The sequence below is a fragment of the Eschrichtius robustus genome, chromosome 13, assembly GCF_028021215.1.
Source record: "Eschrichtius robustus isolate mEscRob2 chromosome 13, mEscRob2.pri, whole genome shotgun sequence".
In the NCBI taxonomy this organism is placed as follows: domain Eukaryota; kingdom Metazoa; phylum Chordata; class Mammalia; order Artiodactyla; family Eschrichtiidae; genus Eschrichtius; species Eschrichtius robustus.
Window position 1 is genome coordinate 68426668 of NC_090836.1, and position 20285 is coordinate 68446952.

The 20285-nt window shown below is 35.7% G+C and overlaps 1 protein-coding gene and 1 non-coding gene across 2 annotated transcripts in view; both read left to right on the forward strand.

The window, feature by feature from the left end:
* ACSS3 (acyl-CoA synthetase short chain family member 3) overlaps positions 1-20285 on the forward strand; it is a 149365-nt gene that overhangs the window by 97557 nt on the left and 31523 nt on the right. Inside the window, exon 9 of the mRNA XM_068560206.1 lies at positions 6115-6218. Within this exon, the coding sequence (XP_068416307.1) occupies positions 6115-6218 (104 nt within the window). The remainder of the gene's footprint in view (positions 1-6114; positions 6219-20285) is intronic.
* Positions 19041-19142, forward strand: LOC137775963 (U6 spliceosomal RNA). Its single transcript, XR_011076092.1, has one exon. It is a non-coding gene; the product is annotated as a U6 spliceosomal RNA (small nuclear RNA).

The window sequence follows — 20285 nt, forward strand, 5'->3', positions numbered from 1 at the left end:
GGACTCAGTATTACCCTGCTTAGGTCATGGAGTCAGAGCTTGCTCAGTGATTGAGGATGGGCTGGGGTGTTCCTCCCCACTCAGGAAAGGAGGCTGATAATAATGACTCTCAGTTGTTTTCTGGGACTATGACGTATAGCAAGCTTTGGTCTAGGGATCTGACTGAGACAAAGCAACCAGAGACTGAACCAAACTGCCCATCTGTCATCCTAGAATAGGATCTGTGATATCCTGAGTATCACTGTGGATTAATAATTTTGAATCATCATTATGGCATTGGACCTCTAGAGGGTACTTATATCACTCACAAACCTATTGAACAGAGAAGGTGAGCATAGGAGAGAGAGAGAAGGAGATAAAAACAAAAACAAAGAACTTCTATTTTGAAAAGAGTGTGGGAAATAAAATTCCAAACACACGAAGAACTCTAATGCTAATAAAATCAACAGAACATGGATTCATTCCAATTGAGATAATTTTTGTAATATAGCCAAATCTAACTTGAAAATAAGTATGTTAAGGATAATCAGAGTCATAAACTAATAACTCTTATGTAAAATTATTAAACTTGGGTATGAAAAAATTAAAAAGTACAATGGATAGTGTTAACTAAATAAATGAAACAAATATATGGGCACAAGGAAAGACTGTTAAAAATTACAGGATATTATTGAGGAAACTACCCAACATGTAAAACAGAGAGACAAAGTAAAAAAATCTGAAAGAACAGTTAAAGAGACTTGGAGGGAAGAATAGGAAACTACAAATGTATCTAGTAAGAATTTCAGAAGAAAATGGAAGAATTGTTAAAAAAAATGACAGTTGAAGAGCCAATAATTGAATATGTTACTGAATTGAAGAAAGATGTGGATCCTAGTTGGAAAGTGCCATCAAAGTACTAAGAAGGTTAAATATAAGTAAATTCTCATTGGACAGGTCATTTGAAAATTGCAAAACATGAACTGAGGCTATAGATAAAATCCAAAGAACTGCCAGAGGAATCAACAGAGCACCAAAGAGGAAAATCCAAACTGATGCCAATAGATGCTAGATGACAATAGTGAAAGATCTGCAAAGTTCTGAGGGAGAGTTGTTAAACAAAACATTTTTATTGAAGACTGAGGGCAAAATAGAAAAATGTGCATATGGACAAAGCTAAGAGAACTTAAAACACAGAGACTTTCTTGACAGGAAAAATGCACACAGGGGAATGGTATGGGATATGAAAAAGCAGCAGCAAAAACTGATGAAATATGTTGTTGAATTTATATAGTTGTTACTATACTAATTATAATTGGATATTATGTTTAAACAGAAGCCAAAATAAATGCAATAAATAACTGTAACAAAATGGTGGAGAGTTTTTTCAAAAGGTAATTTGAATTTTCTAGTGGGGAGTAATAGAAGAAAACAGAATGAAGGAAAGATGGAGATAACCACAGGGACACTGATGGAAAAAAATAATGATGTTCTGTTGTGTGAACTAGAGTTGATGAGGCATCACTGAACTAAACTATTTTTATTTAACTTCTGTTGGCACAAGTGAAGAGTAATATTCTCTTGTTTGGTGGTTTATGGACCTGGAAAGAAATATTCATTTTAGTTTTCCTCTGCCCCTACTTTATTACCTCAGAATTCTTCACCATAATCTATCTTTGGCTTTTTATCCATTACTATGCAGCTTCCTGTGTATTTTGGAATAAAATTAATTTAACAACATTACCATTTTTCTGTTTCCCTTTTTGCTTAATTTTCAACTTAATTTGAGTCTTGAATTATACTCAATTTTATATAGAATTGAGGAAAGAGGTATAGGTCTCATTCCCATTAATCTCTCTCCCCCTTTTTTCTACTCTGGGTATTGTATATTGTCATTTTGTTTATCCTTTTAGTATTATTCCTCTGGAAGTAGATTCATCTTCCCATGGGTTACCATTATCAGAGCATCTCCCATATATTGAATTAGTATATAACAATCTAGGGAAGCATTATCCAGTAAAACTGATGTCTCCAGTATAGTAGGTACCAGCCACATGTCACTAATGAACTCTTGACAAAAGGTTAATACTATGAAGAAATTGATATTTTTAATTTTTTTCAATTTTAACTAATTTAAATTTTAAATAGCCAGAGGTGGCTAGAAGCTACCATATTGTACAGTGCAGAGACAGGACATATATAATTAATAGGGGTAAATTTACTCTCCAGAGAGTCCAAATTACTGTGAAAAATGGCTAATTTTCACTTAAAAAAATTTTTTTTTATTGTGGTAAAAGTCACATAATATAAAACATACTATTTAAACCATATTTAACTGTACAGTTCAGTGACACTAAGTACATTCACATTGTTGTGCAACTCTCTCCATCATCCATCTCCCAAATATTTCACCTCCTAAACTGAAACTCTGTCCGCATTAAACACTAACTCCCCATTCACTTTTATGAAATGAATTTGTAAACAAAAATATATTTTTGAATTTTTTAATATGGGGCATTTATCTGTTTGTAATATTAATAAAATAATGGCAAGGTCATTAATGAGAAATTTCACTGTTGAAAAATGTTTCAGTTCCCTTTTTGCAAGCCTAAAGGGCTAAATGTTTTTTTAAAAATAAGAATACAACTCTTGCTCTTAGGCATGAGTTTATCTTTAAATTATCTTATAATTTATCTTTCAATTATAGATTTATACTAAGAGTTTTTAAGTAATCATTTGGTTATAAAAATATAAAATTACATATCATGGTTTTGTTTATTGTGAGGAATTAGGAGTTAAATAATATTGGATTAAATATTTATTAAAAGATTTTAAATTGTCAGTCATGTCTTATTCCTGAATTTTATCTTTGTTTATAATGTGTTTATACTCATTAATATTATACAATTTGAAGTCTGTAATTGAGAAAAATAATAACTTTAGGGCAGTTTTAGGAACTTTAATACAAAAGTAGAGTGATAGTTTCTAGTGTATTTAGGGAAAGGGGATCATCTATACTATTTGATGTTTTTCTAAATTACCAATGAGCCCCAAAATTTTCCTCTGCTTTTGGTAAATAGTAAAGTGATTTTAATGGAAATGGGGGGATTTTTTCTGACTTGCAGAGAAGGCAGACACCACTTTTACTATTCTTTATTGAATATCATACCTTTCTATATTTGGGGACTAATAAATTCTGTTATACCTGTGCTATTACAAAGAAAGAAGGTGGAAAAGGTACAATATGCTCCAGAAAATGATTACACCTTCAATGAAATACAAAGAATAGCTCCTCTGTTGGTTAGTAAGAAAACCATGCTTGAAACCCCTTGTAGTCATAAATGGCAAAAATACAACAAAAATCCCAATATGTACATATGTGTGTGTTCTTTCTGTTCCTCAAATTTCCTGTGATATTATACAACAGCAATATGATATTTTAAAGTTAATCTATTGATAAAGTGTGAAGCATGTATCAATGATCAGTCGTTAAAGGTGTCTGTTTAGTACAGTTTGAGGCAGCACAAAAGCAAGGAATAGTGGACATTTTCATTCAGTCTTTTTTGCTTCTACAGTTTGTCATGGATAGCCGTGTTTTCCTCCTAATCATGTTTTCTTTAATTTTACTTTTATTTAAGGTCAGGTATTTGAAAGTTTGGGTTTTTGGTTTGTTTGTTTGTTTTTTTTTTCCAATTTTGGTTCGTTTATGTATTGGTTTTTCTTCTTCCAGTGACATACAACGTATTCCTAAAAGGCTTTTCAAGGAAACAGGAATTGTCAGTAGTAATAAGTCCCGTTGCTCAGACCTCCTAGATAATCCCCCGTCTCCACCTCCACTTTTTTTCCCCGGGGGTCCCCGGGGGCTGCCTGGGTTCAGGTCTCACCATCTCTGTGATGGCAGCAGCCTCCCAAAGCCAGGGCCCCTGGGCTCCTGTCCTGACCTTCCTTTTGTCCTCCCCACTCCTGCCAGTGGCATCTTCCTAAAGCAAAAATCTCACTGTGCCACTCTCCTGCTTAAAATCTTTAATTGGCTTTAATTAGCTTCTCACCACCTTCATGGAGAAATCCAAATTCCTTAGAAAACTCTATAAGCTCCTTCATGACAAGGCCCAGGCCTGCGTCTCCAAATGGCATCACTTGTTCCTCGTTTACCCTAGAAATGCATAATATTCTTAATCACAGAAGTTTAAAAAAAATCAGGAAGCTAATAGTTTGAATAAGATACAATTAAAATATGTTCATATTTTTCAGTCATAAGATTATCAACAATATGGCGTTTATATTTTTATTTTGTCTTATTTTTACATACCATCTAAAATCATAGATGTATCAACATCATTTTAAACTTTAAAACTTTACACTAGTTTTTGTTATACTTTAACTTACTTTTAATAGCTTAATGTGTTACTATTTATTTCATCCTGCTGTAACATTTCTGTCTGATGAGGTCATAATTGATAATCCAAATTTTAATTTCAAGCAAGTTATAAATGAATACATATTTGATTACATTTTAGCTTGAATTGAAAATATATATGTAGTTTGCTTAAAGTTTAAGTACCTAAAAATCCCAGGCATTTTGATTGATATCGAGGTCATAAAGATGAATGATCCTAAGGAGCTCACAGTACACTGTGAGAAATAGGCAAGAAGCAAACAATTATAGAATGAGATATATGTTTGTAGCAGAGGCAGGAAATGCATGTTGTTGGAGCACAGAGTGAGAATATTTGAATCTTCATCAGATCTTCATGAAATGATGTAAGTTAAGGGAAGGGTAAAAAATCTTCTGTGGCTATACTATATTGTTCAGGATGGGTAGGCAGGTTTTTATTTGATTAGTTTTTTAAAATTTTTTTATTTTTTTGGTTTTTATTTTGATGATAATGAATTAACTCTTATACACACATTCTTTGTTTTTTGTTTTGTTTTGTTTTTAACATCTTTATTGGAGTATAATTGCTTTACATTGTTGTGTTAGTTGCTGCTGTATAACAAAGTAAATCAGCTATACGTATACATATATCCCCATATCCCCTCACTTTTGCATCTCCCTCCCACCCTCCCCATCCCACCCCTCTAGGTGGACACAAGGCACCGAGCTGATCTCCCTGTGCCATGCGGCTGCTTCCCACTAGCTATCTGTTTTACATTTGGTAGTGTATATATGTCCATGCCACTCTCACTTCGTCTCAGCTTACCCTTCCCCCTCCCCATGTCATCAGGTCCATTCTCTATGCCTGCGTCTTTATTCCTGTCCTGCCCCTAGGTTCTTCAGACCCTATTTTTTTTTAGATTCCACATGTATGTGTTAGCATATGGTATTTGTTTTTCTCTTTCTGACTTACTTCACTCTGTATGACAGACTCTTTGACAGACGACAGGCCATGGGGGCATTGAGAATAGAAGAAAAAAATAGTCATTCTCTCAATGAACCACCAATAGTGTCAACTCAATTCTATTTTTCCTGTTTCATCCTTTCTACACTGTGGCATGATGTTCCCTGCAAAGGATTCTTCATCTCTTAGTAATCATATATTCCTTTTGATAGGAGGCTTTTTAACCTGGAAGGCCACAATGGCATTTCTTTTCAAATCACTTATCTTTCCTAAATATGTCCTTGGAATAGGGGAAATATGTGTTGAAATCATAATAATCTTTACCAAAGTAATTCATGAGAAGGAGCAAGTGCATCATATTTATGAGCATATTTGTTGCCTTAGCTGATACTCTAGAGTGTACTTTCGTGTATAGACTTAAGTAGAATACAGCAATCAAATTTGGAGCTAAAATTAGCAGAGATAATGTCAAGGAGGAAAAAGGTTTTTCATTTTTGATTATTAGGTGAATATGACAGATATATTACAAAGATCAACTCAGTTGCTCTTCTCAGAACTGAGAAGCTGTAGCTGTGAATTCTGCTTTTGAAGCATCTCTCCAGTGCTGTGCTATGCATTTAGTTATATCGCATCCAAACAAATAATGCCTCTAACCATTCTACAACCATTCTACAGTGTTTTCCTCTGACAGAATTAATGTGATTAGATTCTACAGTGTTTAAAAGAAGGTAGATGAAATTATTTCAGTTTATTTTCAAGGAATAATTTGAATTCACTCTCTCTCTCTAATATTCAGGTTCAAAACATTATTTGTGGCTGGAGAACGATGTGACGTGGAGACCCTGGAATGGTCCAAAAAGGTCTTCAGAGTACCTGTCCTAGACCATTGGTGGCAAACTGGTGAGCATTTTCCAAACATGTACATAAATATTGCAGACATGCTCAGAGGCACTGCAAGGATAGGAGGAAATTCTGAATTATGACCATCAGGCACAAACTCAGAAATCAGGTGGTTCTGGTTTCGATAGAAATAAGCAATTCTTTGATTATCTTTTTGTTAAAAAGTCTTCTTAAATGACATTGATGCTACCATTCTCTTGGTCCCTGGGTATAAAGCCCTGAAGACCACTTTTGCTTCTCATCCTCTTTGCTTCATATATCCAGTGAGTCACTAAATCTCAGATTTCCCTTTGGATTCACCCCATCTTCAGTACTCCCATTGCCTCTGAGCTGCAGCATCCACACTGTCATCTGATTTAAATTATCCTCCTCACTCATCTCTGTGCTCCCTGCTTTCCTATAACCCTGCACACTGCTGCAGGAGTACTTTTTTAAAGCACCGTTTCTTTTATAGGATTTCCTGTGGTTCTCTGGCTCTTTTCTTATGATCAATAACATCAAATCTCTTCTGCCTAGCACTCAACAGACAAATGTATTTTTCACCAAAACGCTTATCATTATATATGTAATTTATTTATTTACTTATTTATTCTCTATTTTCCTCCCACTAATTGATCCTTGGGAAACAGCTTGTCATATTAAGTGGATAGAATAAAACTTTGGTACAGATAAAAAAAGACTTTCTGCTGCTTCTTTTGAGGAATGATTGTGTACATATGTGAAAGTAAGTAGTTTACCTGGAATCTGTTTTCCTTGTCACCGAATGTAGTGATTTTGTTGGCTCTTCCGTTTGGCCCACTGAAAGTAGCTATGAGTTATCAGAGCCTTTACAGCCTTCCTATGTATATATTTCAGTTCAGTCCTCCTCAGTTCAACTAATTAGATCAACAATTATTTGTTAGTATTTTCAGAATTTCCATCTTCTGAGCATTTTGGGCAGGGCATCAAATTTGGATTAAAAAATTAATAAAATTTCTAGCAAAAATTAGGTCTGATTTTAAAAATTCTAGCAAAAATTAGGTCTGATTTTAAGATCTAGAAGATCAAGTGAGAGACTAAAACTGAAGTTCAGTGTTTAATATTTTAGAACTCTTTGATTCTGATAAATTATACTTTTATATTTTCTTGGATATTGCTCTTTTGGAAAATGTGTTTTCTATATTCATTATAATATGAAATATAAAATGAACGATCAGAGCAGAATACATGTGCTTTAAATAAGATGCAAATCAGAAAGAAAGTTTCTATTCTCTGTAATTTGATCTGCTAAGGGAGAAATTTCTTATCTAAATTCAGATTTGTAACTATTTGGGAAATAAAAAAAGATAAGATTCAATTTGGAGAAAGAGCGTATGTATGTGTAAAATACATAAAAAAACAAGTGAAGAATTATTGCCTCGCAAGGAAGAGTGTTTATAGACTTGATGAATCCCCTATTCATCCAGAAAGTTCTTAGGATGCTTTGTATTTCTGCGGTGTCTGTTGTAACTTCTCCTTTTTCATTTCTGATTTTATTGATTTGAGTCCTCTCCCTCTTTTTCTTGATGAGTCTGGCTAATGGCTTATCAATTTTGTTTATCTTCTCAAAGAACCAACTTTTAGTTTTACTGATCTTTGCTATTGTTTTCTTTGTTTCTATTTCATTTATTTCTGCTCTGATCTTTATGATTTCTTTCCTTCTGCTAACTTTGGGTTTTGTTTGTTCTTCTTTCTCTAGTTTCTTTAGGTGTGAGGTTAGATTGTTTACTTGAGATTTTTCTTGTTTCTTTAGGTAGGCTTGTATAGCTATAAACTTCCCTCTTAGAACCGCTTTTGCTGCATCCCATAGGTTTTGGGTCGTCGTGTTTTCATTGTCATTTGTCTCTAGGTATTTTTTGATTTCCTCTTTGATTTCTTCAGTGATCTCTTGGTTATTTAGTAACGTATTGTTTAGCCTCCATGTGTTTGTCTTTTTTACGTTTTTTCCCCTGTAATTCATTTCTAATCTCATAGCGTTGTGGTCAGAAAAGATGCTTGATATGATTTCAATTTTCTTAAATTTACTGAGGCTTGATTTGTGACCCAGATGTGATCTATCCTGGAGAATGTTCCGTGCGCACTTGAGAAGAACGTGTAATCTGCTGTTTTTGGATGGAATGTCCTATATATATCAATTAAATCTATCTGGTCTGTTGTGTCATTTAAAGCTTCTGTTTCCTTATTTATTTTCATTTGGGATGATCTGTCCATTGGTGTAAGTGAAGTGTTAAAGTCCCCCACTATTATTGTGTTACTGTCGATTTCCTCTTTTATAGCTGTTAGCAGTTGCCTTATGTATTGAGGTGCTCCTATGTTGGGTGCATATATATTTATAACTGTTATATCTTCTTCTTGGATTGATCCCTGGATCATTATGTAGTGTCCTTCCTTGTCTCTTGTAACATTCTTTATTTTAAAGTCTATTTTATCTGATATGAGTATAGCTACTCCAGCTTTCTTTTGATTTCCATTTGCATGGAATATCCATCCAGAAAGTTCTAACAGTTATTTTTCTGGGCATAAAGAGGAAAATATTTTATCAGCTTTAAGATGGTTTTCCAAGGTGGTTTTCCTTTCCTGGTCAACATACAACTTGTTTCCAATACACAGTGACCTTACACAAATGCTTGCAGAAGAGTTCTGTTCCCCACCCCTGGCTCCCTTAAAGGTGACTATGCTAAAGCTTGTTGAAGGCAACCAACACATTAATAAATAAAATTATGATTCCTTTACTTTTTCTTATTGATATCGTTGCACATAATAGCCTGTGCAGATGTATGTAGTTAGTGCATCCAGCTTTACAAAAAAGCTCACTGAAGCCTGAGAAACAAGCATAAGAGGTCTCTGGTGGGTACTGAGTTCCCCGTGAATTTGCAACTTTTCTTTGACCTATTGTTCAGAAGGAATTAGTAGACACATTATGTCAGTGTGCTTTGAATGGCTGCTCATTACTGTGGAAAACAGAGTGGATTTCTACTAATAATGACAGATTCTTTCCATCCCCCAAGTTTAATTTTACAGCATTTGATATTGTGTCCAACTGAAGTACACAAATACATACATAGAGATAGGTATGTAGGTAGGTAGGTAGCTAGCTAGCTAGGTTAGTGGTTTTGTCCTTTATAAAAGAAATTTATCCTACGTGGTGCAGGTGTCTGCTACTAACAGAAAATTTAGTTAGAATCTTTATTCATTTGCATAGAAGAAATCAATTCAGTATTTGCAAAGTTGTATATTATGGTAAATAATTGCAAAGTGATACTGAAGTTTAATATTTGCCTGTTCACCTTTCTTAAGGTGATATCAGATTAGTGGGGGGAAAGGCAAGCACTTTATGGGTTATTATTAACTCTTAGAAAAAAGAAAGAAAAATTTAATATTTCTAGCACATTTATGAATTTCCTAATATTTTACATATCAAATAGATGGTCATGCACTTCCCCAAGAGGTAGATCAGCAAAAACCTGATAACATTTGAAGGAAGGTTAAGCTTTGCCCAAAGGAATATTTTTCTTTATTTAAAATTTCAAGTTTTCTACAAGATTGCTGTTACTTGTTATTGACTTAGAAATTGATATTATTTTATATAATCACACACTTTTATGAGCCTTCCATACAATGCATAATTTATGAATTTGCTCTCTGATTACATTAATATATGTGTACAAATGAGTTGTTAAGAAACTGTGATGTGTAATTTGGAATTAGTAAGGGGTATGTTAAGTAACTAAAATGTATGAGTGAAAATTGATAAGTTCCTGTGACTTGGGCTATAAGAAGGCACTCTGCAGTTAATCCATTTATATTACAATGTTGTTTTTGTTACCCAAGTGAAATTTGTATTAGCAACAACAGATTTCTAGTGACTAACATCCTCTTTTGATCTGTTACTATCAACACTCTTTGATGTCTGATTTAAATAATACCTAAGATTCTAAATTGAGAGCTAATCTGTGGAAAATCCGAGAACAGATCAACTCCTTGTGGGGGCATTTTAATAAAGAATTGTCTCTATTCAACACCACTGAAGCATTAACCCCTTGTTTTGGATTGTAATAATGTAAACATTTAATGCTCTCATGAAGGAAATTGGTCTTGCTAAGTTTATATAGGAGAGTTGTATATATTTGATTCCTAATTCTGGGTAATAGACAAATTATCATTTACTCAGATGCTTTATCTTCATAGTAATTTATCCATAAGATGATTGGAATCATCTGGATTATTGACTGAATTTTTCATTTTTTAAAATAGGGGTTAAGAAATAGAGGTGCTACAATCATAATTTGAAAAGGGGAAGTTAAGAGAATAGATAATTGTTCCCTTAAGATATGATAATTTGTGTACAAAGAAATAAACAGCCAGAACTTCATTACCCTCAGTTGTACAATCACCAGATAAAACACTGTACTGTTATAGATCATTTTTAGTACTAAGATGAGCTTTTCCAGAAATCAAACAGCACAAAGAAAGAACTGTCAGTGCAGTGCATTGTGTCCTTTGCAAGAATTTTTTTTTTTTTTTATTTAAGATGCCTATGAAGGAACTGTTTTCCTTTTGAGTGATTCACCTAGTACAAAAAAAAAAAAAAAAAAATTAAACAACTAAGTACTAAAACCGAAAACATAGTAGACCTTATCCCTTTTTGAAGTTTCCTCCTTCCTTTTTCCCTTCCTTCTTTCCTTCCTGCCTTCCGGCCTTCCCTTCTCTTCCCTTTCTTTTTCCTTCCTTTTCTCTCTTTCCTTCCTGTTTACTATAAGATATGGCACTAGTTTAGAAATGACTGCAACAAAATTTTGGCATCCCACTTTGTAATGTTATTTAATTTTATGTAGAAACACTTTATTCTTTTACTTGCTATCAGTCACTTAAATAAAGATAACCACTGCAAAGTTAGAATACTCAAGTTCCACAGTAGCTTTTATAAGGGACAACTTGGTGAAGGGTTTAGATCAAAAGAATCAATGATTCTTTCCACCTGCTAGCAGAACAAATCTGTGTGGTTTCCATCAGAAGATATAAACCTTATGTTAAAGTGTTTTAAGTGATGCCCCCCCCCCCCGCCCCTGTAGTGATGAAGTAATTGCAATGAGGTAATGACCACCAACTTGAGTAGCACTGGGTGATTTTGTTGTTTGTTTTGTTTCCATCACTTTACTGGAGGAGTAAACTTCTTCGTAGAATTTTTAAAATCCCTAGGAGGGATTTCAATGAGAAAATGGTAATCTCCTAATGGTTTGAGACATTGGTGGCCATGAAGTTATTGATCTTACTTTATCTGCCTTGAGCCATCTTTGCTGAGTTCTTATATCTGGAAGTAATCACAGCATTTCTCTCCCTGTTTGATTGAACTGCTGCAGTTTCAGTTGCAATTGCTAGTTCTGAAGTAATTATATTCTATATATAGCCTAAATGCTCCTCCTTTGAGGAAGAATCTGATAATTCTGTATTTTACTAAAATGGACCCACAGGCTCCAGCAAACTTCAGTCATGTTGGTTCTTAAATCAAAATCATTGATCCTAAAGGCATACACATCTTAATACCATATTATTAAAATGTGTCAAGGCTACTTGACCTGATAATCCTTATTTTTGCACTGTTTGGTAGGATATACTTCCTGAGGATAGACAACTGGGATAAGAGTTCTAACCCACAAAAACTGGTTAAGCTGACCAAATTCAGTCCTTATTCTTAGGTGTATCTGGAGAAGATCCATTAGCCCAGGATTTTTTAAAGGCAGCAATATTTTTTATTTACAAGAATCAAAACCACAAAATGGAATCATTCATTATAGTTTAATAACAGTTATCCTAACCAGAGATCTCTATGAGAAATGATACAGGCTCAAATATAGGACTGTCTCGTTCCTCCTGGGTAGACTAAATGTGATTTGAGACTTGATAGGTAGAGTGTCAAAGTTTAAGCCACAGTTTTTTCTGGATTGTCCTCTTCCTTGGTTACCCTTACATTTTCACACTTTCCACTTTCAGGCATCTGAACTGATATACTTACTGAAGAGGAATTTCAATCTGTCAGTGTGTAGTTCTGAGTGTAGTCCGTGACAGGGTATTCTCTTCATCCCTGGAATTCCACATTGGGAGTTTTATGACTCTTGTTATTTCTGCCTTGCTTTAAAGCATGTTACACCTATGTGCTAGATGTGTGACTTTCTTCCATTTTCAACATACCTAGCTTGTGCCCCATGCAAAATCCTGTATGTTTTCCTGCAAAATGGCTTCCTAGGGCTAAGGGATAAAAAGCTCTGTATGGCTGACAGTACAGCGAGGAAAGTATCTTCTTGGTGACTTTATCTTGATGACTCTATCTTTAATTATTCAAAAATCTGTTCTCAGTGGTTTGGGTGCCAGTAGCCACTAGCATACATTCCTTTGGTTGCAGATCTTGAAGTAAAATATTTCTATATACAATCAAATGCTGCCTTCCTAGGTTTTACTTTTCAACTGTCATTCCCTGCTTTCTGGGTTTTACTTAATATTTTCTGAGCCCATCAGATTCGGGCTGTGTTGGTAGGGTTTGGTTAAAGTATAGGCCTGCATTTTCAAAGACGGTGGATTGAAGTAGACTTTTGAAATACACACTGTGGAACTCAGGGTTAGACTGGATAAGCAGTGCCACTGCCCCATGAACTGGCTCGTCCAGAATATACCCTATGATGCTTTCAAATAGTAGAATGTAAAGGGTCTTTAGTAATATGAATGAATCACTATTGTCTGATGAATTTTGTTTCTCTCAACAGAATGGTCAAAAATAAATTCATCTCTTTTTCTCATTCATGGGAAAGAAATTGTAGATAGTTTGGCATGAGAAGTTGTGATTGGGAAGAGCAGTCATATAGACACAGTGTCATGTCAGCAATGTTCAGCTAGTAAGACTGTGAAAGTATTCATCTGGTGAGAGAGGAAAAATGTCTTGATGTCATCTTTGTTGCCTGGCAACAGCATTTTTTTTTCTCATTTGGAGCAAGTCTTCGTTAGTTTAAAGTAGGTGATTTTTACTGATAATTTGAGAAGCAGGAGCTTAGAGGTAAGCTATGTGAATTTGGTTTGTGGAAGGAATAACCTTTTGTCAAATGTTAGGCTTGATGAGGCTTTCTCTTTTTGAAATGAATAACTGTTTACAAATTATTATTCCATCTGAAAATGAATATCCCAAGTCAAATAGCAACCATTGAATCAGACATTTTCATCTTTACAGCATTATAATGTGGGAAGAACACCAAGTTGGTGTTTTTTTTCAGATATGATTACTATACATGAAGTAGTTCAGATATGTATAATTGCTTTTTAGAATCTCTGTTTATGCTCATTATTATATTAGTGATAATTTTTGACAAGACTAAACACTAAGAAATTGATTAATAATATAAAGTTGGTTCAGTCTTTGAAATATCATTTATTTTAATTGTCCTACCCTTGGCAAGAATCTCATTTAATACACTCTAGAAAGGTGAAAATATGTCATGCTTTTGTAGATCTTTACAAGAAAAAGAGTTCCTAAACCCTCCCTTGACAAACCTTATTGTCTGGAAATTTGATTTTCCCTTGTTGCATGTAATTCTCTGCACTGTGGGCCCTTTGGCCCCATAAAGTAGTAGTTCCCAATTCCTCTTTTGCTGTCCATTCTAATTAGAAAACAACAGGTGACTATTCTCCTTGGAAAAGCAATGTGGGTAGTAAAAAGTGATACTGAATCCCAATAAGACTGTTTAAATCCTGGTTTAGCCACTTACTCTGTAGCCGCTGGCAAGTCTCTAATCTAGTGCACATGTGTTTGCTCACAGGCCTGTAGAAAGCTTGAAATGAAGTGAAATGTGTATGAACAATGCAGCAAGTTCCTGGCCTATAGTAACATTCAATAAACATTTTTCTTTTCCTTTCCTTTCCTTTCTGTGAATAATCCTTCATGAATATAAAGGCCATCTTTAAAATCCTGGTCTGTAGATAGTCCAGACTCAAGAAAACTTAGAACATAAGAGCTCAATTTATAAATGAAAATATTAATCATAGAATATTTAATTTCCCAGTGTCAACTAGATAGTTAAGATTAGAACCAGAACTCTCATTGTTCTGTGTTGATCAGAGCCCTTTCTTCTTATGTTTTATCTTAGGCCTTCATTAATACAGCATTTTTAATCTAATTCAACTGCAGGTTATTTATGAGTTTCTCTAAGGTTAGAGGCAGTGTGCTGGTAAGAGGGTAGGATAAGACCAGTGTCTCACAGCTTGAATTAATGGTTTGCTTCCAGTACCAAAAGGTAGTCTGCGTTGAATCAAGTATTTTAAAATGTAATCGTACCATCTCGTGAACACAAAAGATTAAATTGATTTTCTTTCACTGGTGTACATCTCACTGTTTCTACTTTCTTTCTGCTACCACCATGCAAGTTATTTATAGCTCACAGTATAGATTTAGAGGTGTAGAGAATGGTTTCTTTACAGATTGCTTCTGTGCCCATCATGATGCTGTGAGTAATATGACTCAAGGGCCCTGTGCCACTGAATTGATTTATTTCCTGGACTTTAGCTCTCTGCATGGGCCACCAACCTCTAAAATCCATATTGCTTAAATGTAGTGTTTCTAGAACCGCAGTGAGAGCACAATGGCAGATTTCCAGATACAGCAGGAGCTCTTATTTATAGAGCTGAACCTGCCATAATGTTCTTCCTCTTAGCCCTCACTCACATCTACTCTTCTTTCTGTGTTGTCTTTCATCTATAAGCCAAAACCCTGGGAGTTGTCCTGGATTTCTCCCTCTTGCCCTGTCCCTATATCCAAACCATCAGCAAGGCCTTTTGATTCTGAGTGTAACTCCAACTTGGTCTCATCTTCCACTGCCGCTCACCTGCATCAGACCACCAACATCTAACTGATTTCTTGCTCTGGGTTGGGATTCTCAGTTTAGTGCTCCAGTTTGCAACTGAAGAGCTTTTTCTAAAATGCAATTCTGAACAAATCTCCTCTGCTACAACTCCCTGAGTCCCCCAGTGTTCCCAGAATAATATCCAAATTTCTTAACACTTCACGATCTGCCTTTTCTCCCCCCCTCTCATTTTGTTCCTTATTATTTCTCTTCTTTCACCCCTCGTCCACCCCCCACCCACCCCAGCCCTGCAAGCTTTGCTCTGGTAAATAACTTGCAGTCAGTCCTTGGTGGTCTAACGTCTCAACTTTGCACATAACTTCTATTTCTGTTAGGCTTGTCTTTCCATCTTTAACACTCTCTTCCCCCCAAAAGAAATGCATTAAGAAAGTTGGATATGTTCAATAAATATTTGTTGAAGGACTGACCTTTGAATATCATTCTTGGAATAAGAAAAAGATAGTAACAGAATTGCAACAGTAACATACAGTTTTTTTCTCTTTCCTGAGTCCTCTATTTCTCTTGCTCTCTTGTTCATTTTGGGATTGCATTGTGTGATTTGCTACTTATTTTTTAAGAACACTGATCTTAATAATGGGAGTCAAAGCCTAAAATTATGTAAGTATGTATTTACTAGTCAGAAAACATTTCCTAAGCACAAAATGTCAGGGATTAGACTTTGGTCCTGCTGATACAAATGATTCTCAGAGCACACAAGAAGAACCTGATTTCAACTGCAGGCTAGGAGAGTGTTTTCATATAATTACATGCACAATTCTTTTTTGAAAAATTTTGTAATATTCTTAATGTCAAGTGTTCCAAGTATCTATTGCTGTGTAAAAAATATTTACCCTAAAACCTAGTGGCTAAAAATAACCACCATATCTCATGATTTTATGGATCAAAGATATGAGTAGAGATCAGCTAGGGATTTTGTGCTCCAAGTACTGTTGATTGAGACAACTCAGAGAGAATTGTGTGGTGAATGAGCTGGTCTGGAGGCTCCAAAATGGCTTCACTCTCATGCCTGGGACTGCTGGAAGGCTGGACTCAGCTAGGACTGTTGTCCAGAACGCTTGCAAGTGGCATTTTTAGCTTGGCGGACTCAGAGTAGTGGACCACCTTACATGGCGCCTCACAGGTTCCAGAGACAGTGTTCTGAATTTCTTAAGGCCTGTGCCTATAAACTGACAAAGCATCACTTTCACTCTTTTCTGTTACTCAAAGCCATCACAAGACGGTAGAAGAAGTATTAAACAAATTGCACCCACCTTTAATCCACCACTGTGGAGAGATTTCAAGGTTGTGGATGTAGCCTTTGGACTCTTCAATGTAATTTCTCCTTTGCTCACCATTCAGAAATGGTGTTAAGAAATTCTGTTAATATTTTAATGTGTATCTTGCCAAGATGTATATTTTTGCCCAATGTATATTATTTATTAAAAAATTAAATCACATTGTGCAATTTGATTTACAACATGTATCTAAACAATATTTTGTGAGAATTATTTCCTATCACTAGACATTTTCCTATGGTGTTTGGTTTTGCATTTCTCCTTAATATGGAATAATTCCGATTTTTTTGGACAATCTTTTAAACTCTAGTATAAACAATACTGTGGTAAACATCCTTGATGCTTAATATTTGTGAGCTCTTACAAATATTTCCTTGTGTATAGCCCTTAAAGTGGAACAACTGAGTTAGAGGCTATGCTCAACCTTTAAGAGTTTTTAGAAAGATTGCCATTTTTAAGACTTTTTATAAGAACTGCCAACTTGCCTTTCAGAAATGCTGTATTGATTTGTAGAAACACTAACACTTATATAACAAAAGTGATTGTCTTTGGCTTGTATGGGCAATCTGTCTCCCATCTACCACCTAACTGAGCTCTAGTCTTTCTGTCAATCTAGTGAATTGATTCCTGCTGTTCAGAAAGCCACAGGAATCTCTGTTGTTAACCAGCCATCCTAAAACAGCTCCCATCTGTCCATCACTTTCTCCCACGTCTCTCTCAAAACCCCAAATTAAATAAACCTGATCATAAAACCTACATGATGCTCAAATATTTAAGTAAATTCTATTTGCATTGTTGCGATTCATTAACTTCTTTGTTTAAAGGTCCACACTAGCTCTCAACATAACTCAGACTAAAAACTTAAGGTTTTAAGAGGACTTTGAAGTAGTTTTACGTGAGCTGTCTCCTCACTACCTCTCTGACTTCATTTCCTGTTAATACTTTCCTCATTTGTTCTGCTTCAGTCACAGCGGCTGCCTCACTGTTTCTCAAATACTCTAGGAATAAACCTACCTCAGTACCTTTGCACTTGCGGTTCCTTTCTCCTGGATTCTTTGTCCCCAGATATGCATAAGGCACATGTCCTCACTTCTTTCAAGTCTTTACTCAACTGTCACTTCTCAGGGAGTTTTCTTCTGGCTACCCAGTTTAAAATTGCAATCCCTTCCCATCGCATCTCATATCCTATTCTCATATCCTATCTGTGCTTTCTTTATGTTCTTAGTGGTTATCCCTCTTTGACATGCTGTGTGTTAGACTTTTGAATGTTATTATTGTTTGTTTCCCCAATTAAAATGTGAGCTCCACGAAGGCAGGGATTTTGGTCACTTTTGTTTATTGCTCTATCCCCAGTTCTAATGACAGCACCTAGCACATAATAGCTGCTCAATAAATGTTTGCTAATAAGTGGTACTACCACCATTACTTCCATTTGCAAGTATGAGAGACTGCACTCACTCCGTGTCACAAAGGTTTTTCTTCCTCTGCTGGGATGCAGTCTGAGTGAGCTCTGTTTTCTTCTCTCCTCTGTATTCTACATGGGAACCTCATGAGTGGCACACTTATCTATGCCATTCTTCTCCTGCTCTGAAAGAACTATGCGAACCAGCACAGCTGGTTTAAATTTTCTATGTTAGGCCTTAGTACTTTTCATCTGTTAAAATAATATTTCCTTTTCTCCCTATCAGCTTATAGTTGGATTAAATGCAATAATATAAACAAAAAGCACTTAGCACATGGTACATGGCATAATTCATGTTTGAAAAAATTATGTTTATTAGTTCTCTCTCCTTTTCTTCCTTTAGAAGTTTTAAGGAAAATTCATTTAGGTAACAGCTCACTAATGCAATAAGGTGGAGTGCGGCAGTAAAAACACTAAAATAATAGTGAAATGTCTGTATTAGCTTCTAATGAATTGTGAATATAAAACATACCAAGGTAACGTATTCTTCACAGCCTTCAATTTCCTGCCATCTTCTTCCTGGTTGTCTCTTATCTGAGGAAATTATGCTGGTGAATTGCTGAGCATTGTCTTTCTAAGGTTGGACCTCTTTGGAAAGATTTCTCCAAATGAAGTGTCCAATTCTTTTCTTAAAAGAGAATGTTCTGGTTTGTTCAGTGTAGCTATTTCCCAGTCAAAATGTGACATCTGGATTTCCTGTCTGCTTAGATAACTGCTAGCCAGTTAATTATAGCCTGGGCAGTGTGAAGCAGATGTTTTTAGAACGTCTTTGAAATGGGGCTTTGGGAGTCCTTTGGAGCTTGATTAAGGACTGCAGCATGCCTGGGGCTTTCCCTAACTGGAAGCCTGTTCTGCACGTGGACCTGCTGGGAAGCCAGGGTGGTTATACAGTCTGTGTGCATGAATGTGTGAGCATGCATCTGTGTGCCTGCGGTGCAGATTGATCAGTTCTTGGGTCTTGGGACGTTCAGGAGTATAAAGAGAGAAAACCAAAGTCTCTGTAACAACCATTATGGTCTTTCTCATCCCACTTTTGTCCTAACTGTGGCTCCTTTTTATACTTAGATTCCTAGGAACTGTCATTTTGTCTGACTGTATCCTTGGCATGTCACTACCAACAGTTCATTTTTAATGCTGTAAATGAATATCAAAATAAAGTCAATAAGTGCTCACTTTGGCAGCACATATACTAAAATTGGAACGATATAGAGAAGATGAGCATGGCCCCTGCACAAAATAAAGACAACAAGATGCTCAAATTATTAATGTTCAAAGTATAAACTTATATTATCTTCTTGAAGTAACTGAATGGATAATACTTTTCATTGCCCTTAAAATTCAGTCAAAATAATCATATAGAAAAATATGCTTTTCATAGTTGCTTTACAATAATAAACTACAACAAAACAGCTGAAGGTTAAAGGTTATGAATATGTAATCACTATGAAGAGATGCTTAAGAATCTCAGGAAGGATGTATAATGTCAACTTAGGCAGTAGATATTGGCAGCGCTTCAGTTTCTTGTGTCTTTATTTAAGAGTAGGTTTTATTCTCCCTTCCTTTTCCCACACTCCCTTCCTCCCAGTTATCAGAAGAACAGAGTGCCCATGTCTTTTGTAAGAATCCCCACTGAAATGAGATGAAGCAGGGTGCAGTTAGAGTTTCGTTGTTGCGGGGTTTTTGTTTTTCTTTTAAGCAGCAGATACTAGAACCATTGCTAGGTATTAGAGCCACTGGAAGGTACATTTGTACGTTCTAGAGCTATCTGGTGACAAGCGGCTGAGAGGCCTTACGGGGTTGAGAAGTGTCAAGAGTTTGAACTTCAGATGATCGGAGTGCCCCTACTGATCACCTAAGCTTGACAAGATATGCTTTAAAAATAGCAGATTGACTTCAGAAGCTGCTTCTCACCAGGGTGGGAGGGGGAGGGGCAGCCTCTTGAAGGGGATATCTCCTTTCCTCATGTGTCTTAGTAGCTTCTGTTCTTCTTGTCACCTTGTTACGTCGGAGTACCTTCCTTTCAGCACCTCACTCTGCAGGGTTGCTACCTGTCATCACCACTGCTCTTGTCTCACTGCTCTTGCAGGGTCGCTGAGATAAGTACTCAGACGTTTTCCAAAAGGCAAAGGGAAAAATGCTGCTAAATTTCCAAACCTGTGGATTTCCTCCCATGCTTTGATGGTGCTGTAGGGAGAATGCTCACAGCTGATAGAATGCCATGTCATAAAATACCTCCCGATTTTTTGTCATGATATGAAAATATTTGAGAATTCTTTGTCCAACATCAGCAATGTCTTCTCCGGTGACTCGCTGCTTCTCCTCAGCGGTGACCATCTGGCTTAGCACCTTAGGCACTGGACTGTCACTCAGGAGCTGGGTTTTAAAGTTCGAGAGTTCATCTTCTGTTATT